The sequence below is a fragment of the Gouania willdenowi genome, chromosome 2 (genome assembly GCF_900634775.1).
Source record: "Gouania willdenowi chromosome 2, fGouWil2.1, whole genome shotgun sequence".
NCBI classification, from domain to species: domain Eukaryota; kingdom Metazoa; phylum Chordata; class Actinopteri; order Blenniiformes; family Gobiesocidae; genus Gouania; species Gouania willdenowi.
Window position 1 is genome coordinate 9,467,224 of NC_041045.1, and position 18,715 is coordinate 9,485,938.

At 37.4% G+C, this 18,715-nt stretch overlaps 1 protein-coding gene across 8 annotated transcripts in view; it reads left to right on the plus strand.

Annotated features, from left to right (window-relative positions):
* The window catches only part of xirp2a (xin actin binding repeat containing 2a), a 58,256-nt gene that overhangs the window by 27,463 nt on the left and 12,078 nt on the right, over window positions 1-18,715 (plus strand). For 3 of the 8 annotated variants that reach the window (XM_028471947.1, XM_028471955.1, XM_028471964.1), the window contains 2 exons: window positions 10,571-10,737; window positions 14,870-15,007. In XM_028471947.1, the coding sequence (XP_028327748.1) occupies window positions 10,571-10,737; window positions 14,870-15,007 (305 nt within the window). Of the gene's footprint in view, window positions 1-2,608; window positions 2,769-2,887; window positions 2,944-8,586; window positions 8,716-10,570; window positions 10,738-14,869; window positions 15,008-18,715 lie in introns of those variants that run through there. The other 5 variants (XM_028471975.1, XM_028472005.1, XM_028471994.1 and 2 more) reach the window with 5 other exon arrangements.

Below are 18,715 nucleotides of genomic sequence, written 5' to 3' on the forward strand. Positions count from 1 at the left end.
TTTCCAAGTAAAAGAAGTTTTGGATTTTGCCGAAACACAAAGTTTTGTCATGATCTCAGAATTGGCTTCATTAAGCACTTCTATTATTATATTTTTCACTGTAGGAGGAGGAAATCCGTGGGATAATTCAGTGTGATTATCAGTGAAGAGCAGCTTCTCCCAACTCTTTCCTTCAGTCGACTCATTGCTGAACGTTTCATCTGCAAGAATGTGAACAGCTGACAATGCACAAATGATAAATAGTCACTTTTAAGAAGAAAAAAAGTCCAGCTTGTGAAGGACTGAACTCAGTTCAAAAGGAAACTGCTGCCTTTGCTCCAGGGCTGCGAAAGAAACAATTACAGACTGAAAATGAGTGAAATCTTCATTCCTTTCCCTGTCTCCTCTCTACTATTGATGACCAGTGTGTGTCTAGATAGAACGGTTCATTTTGCTCACGACACCAAATCTCCTGACACTGCATCGATCACTTAGCCTTTTGGTCAATCTGATTGGCCGTCCTTGAGAAGGGTAGAAAGAAAGAAGGCGATTTCTTACAGTCAAAACATTGAGGATTGAGCAAACAATTCAGTGAACTGGATGATAAATAATGGTAATCGATAGTGTTAATGTTATACTGTTACGTGATTATTGCAATAAACTCTATAGGTCTGTGGTCAGCACGAGAAAAAAATCAGATACCCCTCCCCATGATAGAACAAAACACAACTGTGTTTTTTTGATATATAAGAAGTGAGAAAATGGTTCTCGTGGTCTCCGAAATTGGTGGCAGGAGTGTTTTTGAGCACATTTTTAGCAATATACCCTCGATATACCATCGAAAACATGAAACTATCAAATAAATAAATTTTAAAAATGTATTTGATGTCATATTTGATATTAAAATGTCGACAATGAAGAGACACATAGTCGCTTCTTAATCTATTTTGGCCGTCAGATGACAAAAGGTGACAAATTAACAGTCAAAAACATTATGACTTTGCAACTAATGTTGCGCAAAATTGTCAATAACCACGTCAGAGTTTTGTTTAAGGTCTTAAAATCATCCCAGTCCATTCCAAATTTCAGTTAGTTTTTCGATTTTGCTGGAAAATTAGGGAGTAATGTTAGTTTGGCGACTATTTTCACACAATAATTGTTTTTTCTTGCCAACTTTTTTAATTTGTAATGAACTAGGCTGATTTTAAGACCTTAAATGATACTCTGCCGTATATATTGACAATGTTATGGACAATCTTGCACAAAATATTCCCAAAGTCAAAATACTTTTTGTGATCTGACGACGAAAATAGATTTAGAAATGACCCAAATGGTTTTGTTAAAGATGTGTCTCATCATTGTTGACATTTTGGTGCAAAATATGACATAAGCAAATGTTTCGGAGTGAATTTATTCGTTAATTTTGTGTTTTTGATAAATCTCAACAATGTTCCTCAGGGTATATCACTAAAATGCTTTAAAATAAAATACCTACTTTGTTCTACCGTGGCGAAGGAGGGATATCTCTCCAAATAAGGCCTTTTTGAGGTCTGGCCGCTAACCTGCTAAACATGGATTCTTTGCGTACAAGTTTTTCTTTTAGTTTGAGTTGTGGTCGAGTGTTTAAACCTTAAACTCCTCAAAGTAAGCCCTCAACGACATTATTTGCAAATGTTTGTTTTTGTTAATGTTTGAGAATATTGTATGCACATGGGGGGAGAACACTGTGTCATACCACAGCAGTGGCTCTTCCTGGATTTGTGTTTTAATGTTGAATGACAATAGCGTATAAATACGAGAAAATATGATGGAAACATCAGTTCACATAATCATCGCTCTTGAATCGAATAGCGCAGCTTTTGCGAAGAATTAATTGCCTTTTGAATTTCACAACAATGAAAGGATGAAAATTGTAAATTAATGTTGTGAATATAAACTTAAGTCAGAAAAAAGTGCATTTCAATGAAAAATACAACATAGATTTTGTCAGAACTTACTGAAAAACTGGAGAAAACCACGGTAAATTCATTATCGACCCCTACTGTTAGAAGCAAGATTGAAAATTTCCTTCAAAATAAAAGCCTTTGTCCCACAACTCACTGTAAAGTTGCTAAAAAACCTTCTTTAAAGTTATTCATAGAGCAGCATTGCTCAATATGTGGCACATTCCATGTAATAATGTGGACTGACACAAATAGAACTCGTATTTAGTATCTTTAGGATTCTTCAAATCAACTGGTGCCTTGTTTTAACCAGTGACAGAGAGTGAGTTTTAGCTGGTTGTCTGCAGAAGTCAGTCATAAGGTAAAATGAACACCGGTTTCACAGAAACATCTTCAATATTCTCCATTATATTAATGTGTCCCTGCTGCCTGTGCCTCATCATAAAATGCCACGATATTCAGCACACTAACAAGCAGTGATTTAAAAGGCCAAGTGTCTCCTCTCTACGTCGAGTTAATGAAGGACGTGTCAAGTGTGATCTCCAGCTCACGTCGTTGAACGTTTACTTCCATTAGACGCCAGTGACATAAGGTTAGGAGCATGTTTTGTACCTCCAGACTAAAAAAAGCACAGCCCACGTCTGCACACCCTCTTTCCTCGCAGGCCCGTCCTATTTTGTTACGAAGGGGGCCTTCTAAAATAAAATCAGCTGTCACTGGATACCGGGGCCTCACTGAGCTGCCGGGTGTTCTGTTGGAGCTGGAGCTGGTCTCCTAGCCTCGCTGACTTCTTTCTGTTCCATTGGATTCTATTGTGGTTTCATTAAAAGATTGACTTACGAGAAGGTGAGTTATGATCGTAGATTGTACCTCATCTTATCTTTCTGCCCAACCATTTTAAGAGTTGTAACATTTTTTAGTATTTACAAGTATTTTCTCTACGATGATTCTATGATGGACTTCAGACTTGAAAACTCTACGTTTTTGGGCACTTAGAAATGAGGCTAATACTCCAAGGCAGGTATGGGCAACTCTATTACAGCAGGGGCCACAAAAATGTTCTTGTATCTGATCTGAGGGCCACATTATCAACATTTATGTCAGCATTTAGAATAACGTTTGTAGTCATTTTGTGTGCGTGTCTTTGAGTCATTAGATGTGTTTTTGTTATTTTTTTGTGCATTTTTCTGTCATTTTCTGCATTTGTATTGTGGATTTTTGCATTTTTGGGGTCACTTTCTGTAATTATGTTGACAGTTTGTGTAATGTGATGTTATTTTTGTGTTTTTGTAGTCATTTTGTTTGTTTACGTGGTTGTTGTGTCTGCCTTTGTTGTCATTTTGTGTGTGTTTTTTTTTTCCGTTTCTGGCTGTATGCGGTCAGTGCATTTGAATAGGGCCTCATGAGCCACACAACCTCAAAGATACGGACCAAAACAACTACAACCGCATGGCAAATAGTTATGTCATCATGTGTACAACATGTGCTCATAAGCTAACATTAGATATTGATTGAAAAAAATGTACAAAAGAGCATTACAAAAAAAAGGGGGGTTTTAAAGTATTTTGGCCTCTGTACAGGGTTTTATTTTGAAAGCTGAAATGGCAAATGATAAATTTTAGTAACTCAAGTTTGTTGTGATGAGTTAAATATATTTACAGTTTGAATTTTTACACAATAAAAAAAAGATAAATAACAGATTTGTCTTTCATACTCATTATATTCATAATTGATGATAAGCAGACATTAATATTACATGTAAGCTAAATAAAACAGAATGGAGAGTAATCAATATTGGCTAAATTAATGAGTTTATATTTACATTTCTTTAAATGTTTTATTGATACTCTGAACTAGGGTCAAACTAGTTTAGTTTGGAGTACTGCTACTACTGAGGTAGTACCCAAAATGATTAACAATTAACTGCACATTTTAAAAGAAATGGTAATGTTGTGGAAAGATCTGAGTTATCCAGACAGAGATGGAGATCTAAAAATTTGCTGCTAATCATCATCTGTTCAATGTGTCATCGTCGACGCTCAGACACGAGACGCCTTTGGTGTCGCGATCGGGGATTCAGAGCGCGACGAGAGTGAAGATTGTGCTGTTTCCAAGAGTCCTCCGGGATTAGTCATGAAATATGTGTGAGGGCCTTTTTTCTTTCTTTCCGCCAGACACAACCAATGAGCTCTTTGATCTGGAGTATTCTGAAAGCATGGCGAATCAGAGACAAAAGTGCTTAGCCTAGCATAAGGAACCGCTTGAGGGGGATCCGGTCTCTGCATAAAGAAGTCATTTTGATGGATTTGACAGCTTAATTATGGGGCCTGTTTTGGTTTTGTCAGTGAGGAAGAAGTCGCCCACCATGGCTGACATTTCAATTAGCAGAACTCGCTTCACCTCTCTGTCAAACACCGCAAAGGTTTTGTGGTCAGTGTGTGCCTGATAGTAAATTGTATGGCTGAAGGAGAAGAGACCAGAGGAGAAAGTAGCACCTCTGTGATTAGGGGGGAGGGGCTCCATAGCTGCTGATTTGGCCGTGAGCCGTGACGCCACACCACCTATATTCCCCGTCCCTCTGCCTTCTCCTGTGAGAGGAAGGTCAGCGAACCTCGGCTCAGCTTAATATAGCCACAGCGTAGCGGATGTATGCGTAGCACCAGCAGCAAAGCCCTTTCCCTTCTCCCATTACCTTTCCATCCTTTGCCACTGGTAGAAGACAACTCTAGCTATGAAGTGAAACGTACACCTTACAGGGGGTCCTTGTTTTCCAGAGTGTTTCCATTGAGCACCAACCCGACATATGAAAAATGCCAGACTCCATGGATTGCACTTTTTTGCTGCCATTGTCACAAGATCGCCAACAAAAATCAATGGTGGCCAAATGCTTCCTCTCTGTGCGTGAGTTGACGACTCTACGCTGCGATGATTCTCAGACCCAATCAGTGTTTTGTGCCCACGTCACATTTTCTAACCAGGGCTGCTTTTTTTGAAACCTCAACAAAGGAGGTACTAAAATATAAGCAACACCAGGTACCACGCAGGAGGCACTTGTTCCCAGTGGAAATGCTCACAAAGAGAGTAGAGCCGATACCGCCAGTAGACACTGTCCATCAAGAAGCCAAAATATGTCATTGACAAGAAAGATATTTTCTCACATAATGCAAAAACTAGAGCTCTTGCTTTGGTTTGCAGCGGTGAGTCGTTAATCGCTTCACTTATTGTAGAAACACTTGTTTTTTTTTCGTCCTATACTACATTTACCAGTGTACGGAGAATCAATAGGAGTATGGTTTGTATACTGTATTGCAGTATGAAACTAGGTGTTAAAGAAGGATATTAAAAAGTGGAGGGTTGCTGGTTTGAATGATACCCACACCACTATTGTGAGTTCTTGAACAAGGCCTTTATCCCCAAAATACTCCTGAGGCTCTACACTCATCCTTAGGGATGGGTTAAAAATAGGGACGTTTGCCAATATCCGAGATGTCAATGTTGTCCAACACTGAAATAACCGATACAATATATACACGGGCCCCCTTAACACCACCTTAATTAGAGGTCAGGTAATGAATATCTCTATGGAAATAACACATTAAAGCCTATTTTTAATGTGATATTCCACTGGATGTTTTCTACAAATAAAAATCACCTGTGCAAAATAACAATACTGTCTCAAACAAGAACACACAAAACCGATACTGATTTCATTTTATGGTTAATATACGCTGATAATATTAATGGGCCGATAATATTACCCATCTCTAGTTAAAAGCAGAGAACACATTTTGTGTAAGTATTGAGCATATGACAATACAAGTGAATTACCCGGTACATATTTGCATAGATGTATGTATATATAGACGTATGTATACATATATTGCATTTGTTGATTTTGTATATGTGAACTTTGACTTTGTGCACTTTCCAAAGAGCTCATACACTGGCAATACACACCCTAACTTAAGCACTTTAACTGTAACTCTTATATTCATACACTTTGTATTGTTGATTGTCTGATTGTATTGTATTTATGTACTTTAAGTCTTGTGAATAATGTCTGTTTTGTGACCTGCCAAGAGACAACAGATGCAAATTAGCATTTTTGCTAACTAGCGCATTTACAAAATATAATTATTTTTTTTCTTTCTTTTATACATTTGTTCATCAATGTGCACTGTCCTTTTCAAATAAAAGTAATTATTACATTTACTGTAACTATTACTAGCATCAACAGCTTGAAACCCTAAATACATCAACCTGGAGGTATACTGCCAAATTCTACTACTTTTGGCACATGCTTGCACCGCTTCTTGTGTTAAATTCCAGATAAAGTAGATATTAGAGCAGAAATATCCCCCAGGTCTCAGTTTTTTTACCTGCTCCATGCTCATGGCCATGGAAACTGTTATAGCAGCAGGGCCACAAAAATGTGATTTTCTGACCCGAGGGCCACTTTATCAACGTTGATGCCAGTACTAAGTATAACGACCAATCTGAGCATTGACACTGGAAAGAATGGTTTTGTTGTTGTTTGTTGTCTTTTTGTGGAGCTTTTTCTGAGTTTTTAGTCATTTCGTCGTGTTTTTGAAATAACTTTGTGTATTTATTTGTCATTTTGGGAATTTCTGTATTTTAAGAGTCATTACGTGTGTTTTTGTTATTTTTTCTTGTGTGTTATGTTTTCATTTTGTTTATATTCAATCTATGCCTTTTTGGGGTTTTTCAGTATTTATTATGTTGTATACAATTGTGTTAGCGTTGTGTGTTTCTTTAGTGCATGTCATTTTGTATATGTGTCATTGTTTTGTGAGTTTAGGTAGATGTTTTGTGTGTCTGATATCCTTTTGTGCATTTTGTGAGTCTTTTTTGTGTGTTTGGAATCTTTTGTGGTTTTATTGTTGCTTTGTGTCTTTTTGTTGACATTCTGTGCTCCAATTTTTGGTGGATTTGACTTGGGGGCTGCACAGAATTAGACCAAGGGCCACATTTGGCCCCCGGGCCACCAGTTGCCCATGGGCTCAATGGCCGACTTTCTGCAGAGATGCTTGATAACGCCTTATCAGATTCAGGAATGTTGCTGTTGGAAGGCGTCTTCCGTGTCCTGAATTTGGTAAAAAAAGAAATCTAATTTGAACACTAATATAAACTTGGATATTGAGAGGTTTTTAGTATTAACGTTATTGTAACAATTCTTCCATTGTTTTATGGCTGCCTCCAGGCTTTCGCTCTCAAACACACTTTCACTCCATAAATCAAACTGTTACAGGGCGACATGACACCTCAGACCAGGCAGGTTTATAAAAAGGCTCAGTGTGGTTTTTCCCCCCCTTGCCCTGCGGTCAGACATCCTGCTTCCTACTCGTTCCTGAAGCCTGGTTACCTCACCTCCACACTGTGATATTCCTTTCTGAGAAGCTAGAGATACCCAGTAAGCTGTCGTCAGCGCTCACGGGCAAACAAAACCTTCTGCCTCCAACTATGACACGAAGATTTATCTTGAGTAATAAACGAGGGCATTATCTTTGAGAGCCTGTCATCATGCTGGCGCTAAGCCCAAGGTGTAGCGTTTCTGACCCATTTTTTTATCAGTTGTAAGCAGCTGTATTGAAGCCTATTTATTTTAAGCAGAGCTCCTGTTTGCACCACTGGACTTAGCAGAAAGCTAAACACGGCGGAGTGATGGCATCAGACTTGTGGCGTATTTCGGTTGGTGCTGCTCGGACTCATGCATGTGTCATTAAGTATTAAGTGACGACTTGGCTGAAGTAGCTAGCTTAGTGTGTGTCGTTATTGTTGTTCTAAAGATAACCTGCCAGTAATAAAGCTAGCATTATTAACAGAGACATAGATTAACTGTCTGAAAAGCTTTTTACATTATGTTTTGTACCCTGTCATAAATCAGCTGAGATAACATCAACCATAATATGAAAAACCCTCCATAGCACACATTTAAATAAAAAAAAACCTATATTCATGTTAATGTATATTAAAGGTTTACATTTTCCTTAATTGTCTGTAAAATCAATAAATAAAAGCAGTAAAAGTATTTATTGGTGATATATCTTTGATGCATATAGCTATTTATCAGCTGAAATTGTTTTTTGTTAAAGTTTGTATGTTAGACTTAAATTCCTGCAAAAACTAGAAGTAAAAGATTACTTTGTATTTAATGATAACGGTTATTTACTACATAATCATAATGTTCACCTGTACCTTAAAGTCCAAACTGAGAGATTCAGCCCACATGGCTGGACGAGACCTCAGCAGTGAAATGTCGTTATGTGTCCCCTTTGCTACATAGTGGATATGAAGATGCAATTAAATGAGATATCAGCTCCACAGACGAAACCTTTGATTTCCTTATTTTGAAGGCACGTAGCGAAGCTTCAACGCCGTGTCCCAGAATCTGTTCCTGCTCTTCCATCTGCACCGAGGGGACCTTCATCTGATCCCCGCGCTTTTAAGAGGCAGCTGCTTTGAGATATTAAAAAAAAAACATCCATCAGCTCTAGAGCAGAACACTGACCTCTGCTCAGAGCCGCAGCTTCAGCCAGGGGCGTGCACGTAGAGAAAACACAACAAGGAGAGGGGGATTTCAAAATGTCAAAAGGTGACAGGGTGAGCTCGTAATGAGGGAGTGTTTTTATCTTTTTCTCTTCAGGGTTGGGGTTCATCCCACAGTGAGGTTGGAAACCATGCCAGGAGCTGAGGTTCACCGTGGGCGTAGGGGGAGCCTAGCCTAAACCTTCTCTGTGGCCTTTTGATGCATCGTAGCAGAGAAAAGTTAAATGTAAAATCAATGAGCTTCTCTAATTGGCTATCTGCAGGGAAGCACTGAGCACTATGAAGACGGATAAAGCAGAGCTTTGACGATTTAAGATTGATGAGTCGGCTTTAGATTAATGTCAGTGTTTCCTGTGCTCCTTTCAGAATATTTGCAGTGTTTAATCATAAGGTTTAATTCATCAAACTGAGAGATATTTGAATGCTGAAATCACTCACAATAAAGCAAGAAACAGAACTTGTATTCCATATTTCATAATAGTCTACTAAAGTAGAGTAAAATACCATCTATCCATCCATTTTCTGACACGATTGCTCCTTTTTTTCAGAGTTGCGGGGAACTAAAATACCATCATAGGTAAAAACTAGTCAGTAACATTTAAGGCAGTGGCTATCCGTACAGTGCTGCATCAATATACCGACATTCTATCCGTACGCAGTGCCCCTATTTGGCCAGTTTAGGTCATGTGATAGGTCAGTCAATGGTCAGCTTAGGTCGCGTGACTAAAACTAAACCTTACTCTAAACCAAACCCTAAACCCTAAAAATTGTTGCGATATTGGGTTATAATCAGTGACGTGCCGTCAGGGTAGGCAAGGTAGGCAGTGCCTACCCAACCCTAGTGGTCATAAGTGGTTATAACCTAACCCTAACCCTGACCCTAAGACGTTACATATGTGTACTTCGTTAACCGTACCAGTAGCACCAGGGGTTGTCCGTATGGCAACCGTACTGGCTATTAAACTTCCCACAATCATGCCAAACATTCCTAATCTGGTTAATTGAGTGAATTATTATTTATAATTCAATATTCATGAAATGACGCAAGATCACATCGCACAAAATTTTGCACTGAGATTTACACTTGTTGGAAATTCACTCACCAATTTTAATATATTGTGAAAATGTATGATATTGTCCCAAAATATGTAAGTGAGGGTCTAATTGATGTCTTTTTTTCATTTCACAAGATTAAATTTGGATCACAAGATTTCGTAGCAAGATTTTCGCCCCAGATTTCTTTTCTATGCATTTAACTACATGTTTACGGGGAAAATTAGCGCAGAAATGCAACATTATCATTAGACTTTAGTTCGTATGTGGCAAATATACAGATTTACGTAATCGCACGTTACGTTCAACACCACGACGCCACAGCTTAATTTAATATATTTTTATTTCTTGTTCACCTTTTTCGATTTGAGCCGCCGCTTTTTGACTATCTGCGTAACTTTCTGTGGTAAACAAAGGGTTCGACTCACTTGTTTGGTGCAAGCAGCTGAAAGCTGTAGACGTAGAATGCCATCTTTCACCTTCATCCAGGTACCCTTTCAAAATAAGAGCACCTGCACGTAGGCTAAACACTGTAACTCCTGTTTACAATTTTAGGTTTGTTTCAAAAAAGTTTTCGTCTTTGAAAGAACTGCCATCAATATTGATTCCTTGCTCACTAACTGCTAACTCCTTTAAAAAACACAGGAAGTTTATCACATAAGTGTACGTATAGTAGCACATCCAGTAGCACATAAGAACTAAAGAACTGAAGGGATTTTTTTTTTTTTTACAATTTGTTATTACCTTCAGGCTTTTTTGTAACAAAAAAGGTGCAACTGTGCCAATATCCTTTGATACAAAGAGACCAAAGATGCAAGGCCGTATCTAGTCGCAACTTGGCATGAAAAACTGTTTTTATCCTGAAGTGATTGTTTACGAGCTTATTGTGTAAATATTCAACACTGTGCGACTATTTTATCTTCCATCAAAGGTGTCAGTGCTTCCTAATTCACACATTGACACAAGCTCCATTCTCATATCTGTCAGTTAAAGGTGATAATAAGCAACATCTTTGTGTCTGTGTGTAGCTGCAGGCGGCGTCAGTAAACCCTGCCCAGGACGTCCTGAGGGGATCAAGGCTACGCTGAGCGCTGAGGAGCAGGAGGCCGAGCCGGTGTCTGTGAAAGAACGACTGGCCATGTACCAGGCTGCTGTGTCCAAGAAGGGAAGCGGCACTTCCGCCGCTTCCGCTGCGGTAAGGCGATACGTGTAACCAGAGACAGGGATGAGCCAGACAGACGCCCTGGTGAAATGTGCAGTCATGGGCTTTAGGAAGGCAGCACAGGTCTTTAAGGATTGTCTGTACGAGGGGAAGGAAAGTTAATATGAAACAGCATTATGTCTGTACATCACGAATCAGCAAACAACAAATTTAGAGCCTCAACTTCAAATTTTCCCCAATTTTGTTTTAGAGCCCAGGTTCCCAAAGTGGGTTACTCAAATTGTCAGAAGGGGGTATGTGAATGAAAATCCAAAACAATGACAACATTGGAAACTAGGATATAAATAGAGCAGTTAATGTTAATGCTATTGCTAGGCTAATGCTAGGTTATCGTTATTGCTAGACTCATGTTAGGTTAAGGCTAATGCTATTGTTAGGCTAATACTTGGTCGATGTTAATTCTAGGCTAATGCTAATATTAGGCTAATTCTATTGCTATGTTATTGTTATTGCTAGAGTATTGCTAATGCTCGGTTAATGCTATTGCCATTGCTAGGCTAATGCTAGGTTATCGTTATTGCTAGACTCATGTTAGGTTAAGGCTAATGCTATTGTTAGGCTAATGCTTGGTCGATGTTAATTCTAGGCTAATGCTAATATTAGGCTAATTCTATTGCTATGTTATTGTTATTGCTAGAGTATTGCTAATGCTCGGTTAATGCTATTGCCATTGCTAGGCTAATGATAATGCTATGTTGAAGCTAATACTAGGTCAATATTAATGTTAGGCTAATGTTAATGCTAGGCTAATGCTATTGCTGTGCTAACGTTAATGTTGATGCTAGGTTAATGTTAATGCTAGGCTAATGCTATTGCTGTGCTAATGTTAATGTTGATGCTAGGTTAATGCTATTGCTAGGTTAATGCTAATGCTAGATAATGCTATGCCAATGCTAAGCTAATGCAGTGCAACACAGGCCAGCACCTGCATCCTCACTTGCATTTTCTTCAGGAAATGCAAATATTCTAGTCATCATTATATATTATTCCTCAACAGGATAGGTGAAATTCACTGTAGGGCTACATTGTATATGACATTACATTATTGTGTTTTTTAATTGAGGAGTAGGGGGTACATGTCTTTGGGTTAAATGTCTGAAGGGGTGCGGGATTGTGAAAAGTTTGTGAACCACTGTTTTAGAGTATGTGTTTCGTTTCCATTTCATGGACTTTCCCTAATTAGATGTCGTTACTAGCTATTGACAGAGGTGTAAACAGTACTCAAGTGCATGTAAATCATACATAAAATACTCAAGTACAAGTAAGAATTAGCTCAATTAATTAGTGCTCAAAGTAAACATTACTAGTTACTTTCACCCCCGATGTTTCTTTCTGGTAATAAATGTTGCCGCGGTTCCCTTGCGTACAGTCAACATCTCATGCATGAACTTAAAAAGGAAGAGACCAAATCTTGCACAATTGCACAAAACTTTTAAACTTTTAAATAAATGAACAATAAATTCAAAATAAAAAATTCTTCGTCTCTAAGTTGAGCAAAATTTATGAACTCTAAAAACTGTGAAAATAACCATCAATCAATGCTGTTTTGTGCATTACATTTAATCAGATTGGTCAGCTATGATGTGATGCATTTCATTGTTGTTTGGTCATTTCATTTTTTTGTAGTTTAAAAATGTCCATTAATCACTTTAAAACAAAAAAATAATAATTTACTCAGTAGCGGTTGGGTGTAGAAATGTAAATAATTAATTACTGAAACGTACTAAGTACAAGTAAAATTACTGATTTAGAAATATACTCAAAAAAGTACAAGTACCCATAGAATAAACTCAATTACAGTAACATTCGTACTTATTTTCATCTCTGGGAAACTTTTTAACCACCTTTATTCTATTTTCTTCCATTTTTGCCCCTTTTCACATTTTTCAGACTTAAACTTTATTTTGCCAATAAATACCATTTTTTTTTTTTATCCAATTTTTGTCCTTTCTGGAATTTTTTGGACTCTTTTCATCCAAATAAGCTAGCTTTTGCCAAATAAATAACATTTGTTTCCTTTTTTCTCTACATTTTGCCTTTTTTTGTTCCAAATTTTTGCCCTTTTTCACTATTGTTTGGCACATTTTGCTCATTTAAACTACGCTTTTCTATTAAATACCACCTGGTTCCTCTTTATTTGCCCATTTGTTCGTCACTCTTGACTACTTTTGGTCCATTTTAGTCACTTTTTTACACTCTTTTCTTGCCACTTTTAGATCATTTTTGGCCACTTGTTACAATGTCTGCCTCCACTCGCTCTTCACTACTTTTTCAAATGTTCTGCTGAGCTTACTTTTATGTTACTATTAAAGCAGGTTTTTCTGACTGCTCAGCTAAACGTTTGGCTCTGCTAAATAGCTACGTTTCTTTAAAACATAATGTCGGCGACTGTTAATTTGAGCATCTGTTAAGCCTTTGAACTTCATACATTTTGTTTCTCGAGTTGGACACTTTACTAGTTTTGCTAACCGATGCAAATAGCATTGCTCAACTTTTCAACCTCTTTTTACTTCCTTTAGCCATTTTCCAACTTCCTTTGTCAATAAATACCACTTTTGTTCCTTTTTTGGTTCATTTTTCCTTTGTTCATACACTTTGCCTCTTTTTGTTCCATATTTTTGGTCCTTTTCACAATTGTTTGCCACAATTAGCTCATTAAAACTACCCTTTGCCATTAATTCCCACCCGGTTCCTTTTTTTGCCCATTTTTTGGCCACTGTTGACTGTTTTTGGCCCATTTTAGTGACTTTTTTTTTTACACTCTTCTTGCCACGTTTTTGCCATAACTGCTACTAGCATGAGTTTATATAACAGCACAGCAATTGAAGCTCTGTTTTAACAAGTGTCGTGAATTCAACAGATTTGCCTTTTCTAGCACGATAGCATGTTGTCTCAAGTGACGTTTGACCAACAAACGCATACTATTATCCTTTTTCAGATAACAGATATTGGCAAATATGTGTAAGTGAACTTGACATTCATGCATCTTTCATCATTTCACAGGAAGTGAGGAAGTGAAGTGAGTGCAACGGTTTAGAAAACCTCAGTTGATCCTGATCCTGTCAAACCTCATGTGGCATTTCCTGACAGCTGATCACAAGCGAGGATGTGTGTGTTGTGTGTATGTGTGTGTGTGCGTGTGTTCGGGTATAATGTGCCAGATGGAATCTGTTAAGATTTTAACACTCTACCTATTGCAGCTGTCGTTTGCACATCCACATTAAATTTACATGGTGTTTAAACATGAAAAAGAGCAGCATTTACTGTGCTGTCTGTCATATGTTCACAAATATGAGCAAAAACACACATTCTGCTCAGAAAAATATGAATGATTCAGTATCAATTTACATTTTTAAACATACAATTTAAGCTACAATATGTGTTTATATTCTTCTGATATTTAGAATTTAGTTTAGCATCAAAGCTAGAAGAGGCAACATTGGGTTTTTCTTTAATGCAGCACTTCAGAGAGTGAAATATAGTATTTGAAAAATATTAATACAAGTGATGTTGGGAAAATTAACTCGCAATAGTGCAAATGTAGTATAGCAATTTCACGATACATCAGCTAGCATCGTTCGTACATTAAAATAACTGAATTTTTTACCAACTTGTATACACAACAATATCCACGTATTGAATTATCTGGAGCATTTTAGCTGTAAACACAGTTGTCTTGTATTCAGATAATATTTGGTTTGTGTCGCAAGCTTGTTTAAAAAGGAACTAATGTCTGATATCTTCCCAAGTCAGTTTGTACGTCAAGTTCTTGGAGTGTCACAAGTTTCTATGTTTGTTGAGAAAACGGTGTGGTCTGCCTCATTTTGACGTCAATATCCACATGACCTTCCTTAAACCCTGGAGTGCCTGAAAATAACTTTTAATATCCCTGCATTCATGGCTCATTTATAACAACACCAATCTGCTTAGATTTCCACACGCATTTACATGATGTTTCTCTATTCATTTTTTGCATTAGCAACATGAAATTATGTAGAATAGAACAGGAAGAGAGCAGAAATAACATTCACCTAAATAGCACATGAACTGCTGGTGGATGCAACAGTCCTACCCATAATGCACGCTGTCTGTGTGTTCCTGACAGATGATGGAGGACGCTGAGGCGTGTTCACTGCCTGGTGGTTTGGCCAGTGTGAAACGGCAGTTTGAGAACCAGGAATTAACCTCTTCATCTACACAGTCCAGCATCACCCAGTACCATTACCAGCAGAGATCAGTCCAGGTAAGACCAAGTTTATAGTCTAACCCAGGGTTTCTCAAATGAGGGTACATGTACGCCTAGTGGTACGCGAAGACACTACAAGGGGTACTTGAGAGAGAGAGAGAGAGAGAGAGAGAGAGAGAGAGAGAGTGTGTAGAAAATTACATATGAAAGCATTAAAAAATATGGGGTTTCATAATGTTTATTTTGTTAAAAATGATCATCACACTAAATATTACCAGCAACACTCAAAACGACAACAAAAACACACACACTGAGATTTAAATTTAAATAATACCAACAACACATAGACGCAACAACAAAAACACACACAATAAGAGAAAAATGTACTGAATAATAAAAACAACAAGCAAACCACAAAATACACAAAACGACACAGAAAGCACACAAAATGACGATAGAAATGATCTGATGTATTTTCACATGAATTAAAAATACAAGAGTCAGTGGAGGACATTAAAAAAACAACAGGAATAATTCTACTCAGGAGACACTGAATTCTGTTTCATTCCACTTATTACATAGTTAGATTCTTTAAAATGCGTGTTATTAATCATTCATTTCATCATTATGGTTTGTAGTTGTGTTAAGTATTCTGAGCTAAATGTTCTAATTGGACAAAGGGGGTACTTGCATTCAAAAGTTAGAGAAAGGGGGTTCTTGAACTAAAGAAGTTTGTCTAACCTTTTGTAGGCATCCACATTATAATAAACGTGTTTACTTTTAAGTACGATGGGCAAAAAGTGTCGTACACATGAAAATATCCTCTTCTCTGAACAATTATAAAATATCCTCACTCGTAAAGTGTACTCGCACACTCGTAGACCAAAATTGAGTACATGTACTCCACATATGAGTACTACTAGAGCTTAACTGTGGTTCATATCACTAGCTGGCAATGTGCAAAATCTAAATAGCGCAATAAAAACTGGTGATGGGAACACCTGAATTTGGAACAAGCACTCGCTAAAAAAAAAAGTTAAGCTTTCACGAGGAGGAATTTCATATGTTGAAATGTGTCGCAAAAGCGCTATGGAAACACTTTTTCCGCAAATACACATCACAGGATGTGACATACATGGTCACATGACCACTTCTTAGCGTTATACTGAAAGAAAGTATTAGACGTGAAACAACAAAGGAATACAGAGTGTTATCAGGAGGTTTGGAGCGTCCATCTTTCAGCCCAAGGCCTCACGGGATGAGATTTCACAGGAGTTGCGAGGCCCCAAAACAACGTTCAATGGAAACACGTTTAAAGCACAATCATAATTTATCAACATTTAGGAATATCGCTTTTATTTTGAAAAAATCTGTAATGGAAACACAGCTACTCATATCAAATTAATATTCAAACACCTTATGGGGAGTGGTCAGAGACAGGCTTGTGGTCAATTATAATTGTAATTGTAACTGTAATTCATAATTAATTACAATTATGGCATAGTTATAATTGCAATTGTATTTTTAAAAATCTGTTGCTGTCGTAATCACAATTAAAATGTAACTGAGTTTAGATAATTTACTTTGTAATTGTAATTGCCATTCTATATCAAATTGTCTATTGTAATTTAAAGCAAAACTAGGGATTCATTTACAGTTCTACGTGTATATAGTTAACAATTATTAGAATATATTTCATATCAAGCTTTCAAACATTTTACCTTTTAAAAAAAACGCCCTCACCAAAAATATTAGAACCTACATTTTCATTGATTATGAAGCCTAACAAGGCAATAGATAGGAAATAAATGAGGTGATAAATATTCGTTTTTAGTGTATTTTACAGCTGATTTAGGACCTGTTTTCATTAGAGATGCTAACAGAAAGCTAACACAATGGGAAGGTTAACTTTTATTAGGTAATTTATTTCACGCTATGCGTCAAATGGCTAAGATGCTACCTGAAATAGCATGCTAACAGTGGCACAGGAAGTATAAGGTCAATTCCATCCCCCGTGTGTGCATTCAGGTGGGGAAAGATGGAGCTTCAACAAATGTGCAGGAAACACTATTCATGCATCTTTCAGAGAATACAAACTCAATCATCTTGTTTCCTTTTCATCTCCTTTGCATGCCAGGATTCTCCGAGGATGACATCCCCCGTGCAGTTTTGTACAGTTTTTTGGAAACTACTGCTGTTTATCTTCCACTGAACACTGAAATCCTCCTTCAGCAGAATTACACTTGGCCGCTCCTTGGGAAGCAGCGCTTTAATGGAAAAACATTTGTTTCAAACCACAAAGGGATGTTATGAAGCGTTATCACAACATCAAATTACTCATCCTCCTGCTGTATTTCACTACTTGCAAATATAGGATGATACAATAGTGTAGCAAGTTCCCTGTGTGCATTTTGAAAGAATTAATGAATCGGTTATTTTTTTTTCAAGGTTGTCACTGATGATATAACCTTGTTCATTAAAGTTGTGTATTGTTAAAAGGAATCAAGGTGACGCCCTCTGTGGTGAATTCCTTGTTTAAAAAAAAAAAAAAAGCGTAACCAGTTTCAACTGTATTCACCACTAACAAACTGTACTTTTCAGCATAAAAAAATATAAAGGCTTGATTTACTAAGATCCCAAAAGAGTGCTAAATTGGATTGGAATGCTAATGGTTTTCATGGTGCAATACCAACAGGTGCAAACATTGTGGGGACTGCCCTATTTAAATGAGTGTTTATTGTGGGAGAGCAGAGTAATCGCAAGTGCAAAATTAGTGGAAGAGCTGAATAAAGATATTTTTGAATTACAGCAAACAAATGTGAATTTAAGCGGGAAAAACACCATATGGGAGTGAAAAAGGCTAAAACAGAAAGAACAGAGGATTTAGACAACAAAACATAGACCGATGTAAGGAGAAATAGCTCGGAATAAATGTATACATTGTCCTACTGAAGATAGATAGATAGATACTTTATTTATCCCCAGAAGGGGAAATTCAAGTGCCCAGTAGCATACAGTGTGCCATACATTCCACACACATACTCATAAATACATCAATAAATAAAAGGTTACAAAGTTCCTTAAACAGATTGTAATAAAAGTACACATTAGACTGAGTCGAAACACGTTGACATGACATCCCTGTGATGAATAAAGGATTTTTACCTCAAGATTGTCTCTGATTATAAGTTTCAGCTGCCACTGCTATTTCACATTGTTTTTTTAACACAACAAAAAGCCAAGTCATTGATCCTCTTCTCCAAACAACAACTTTTTGTCCACTTTCTCAAGAGCACCTGAGGACCACCTCAAATCAAGGTGTTAACGCAGCCCTCACCCATCCCTTCTCTAAATGTTTACATTGTTTTTGAAAAAGGAAAAACTGAGGCCCTATGCAAGATCTTTTTGCTTGTGTTACAAAATATTGGTCAACTTTTCTGTTGACAGATAATTTGCCCAACAACATAGTATTTGAGCTTTATTTTTACGGCTGCTAAAAGTGAAGCTGATTGTGAGCGCTCACGCTGCGCTTCGGATTATCTATATACTGAATGTAAAGTTATTAACTGTGATATCAACCTTGTTTTACTTGTGAGGTAGTTTGAGTGGGAGGAGCTAACATTCTTATGTAAGGTGGGAGGAGCCAGGATTATCAGGAGGAGGAGTTTCCCCCTTATGACTCATAATGGGAAGAAAATCCAGCTGGCGCGTTTGGAGCTGACTTTTTACAAAATGTGAAATAACACGGGAGGGAGGAAACAGAAC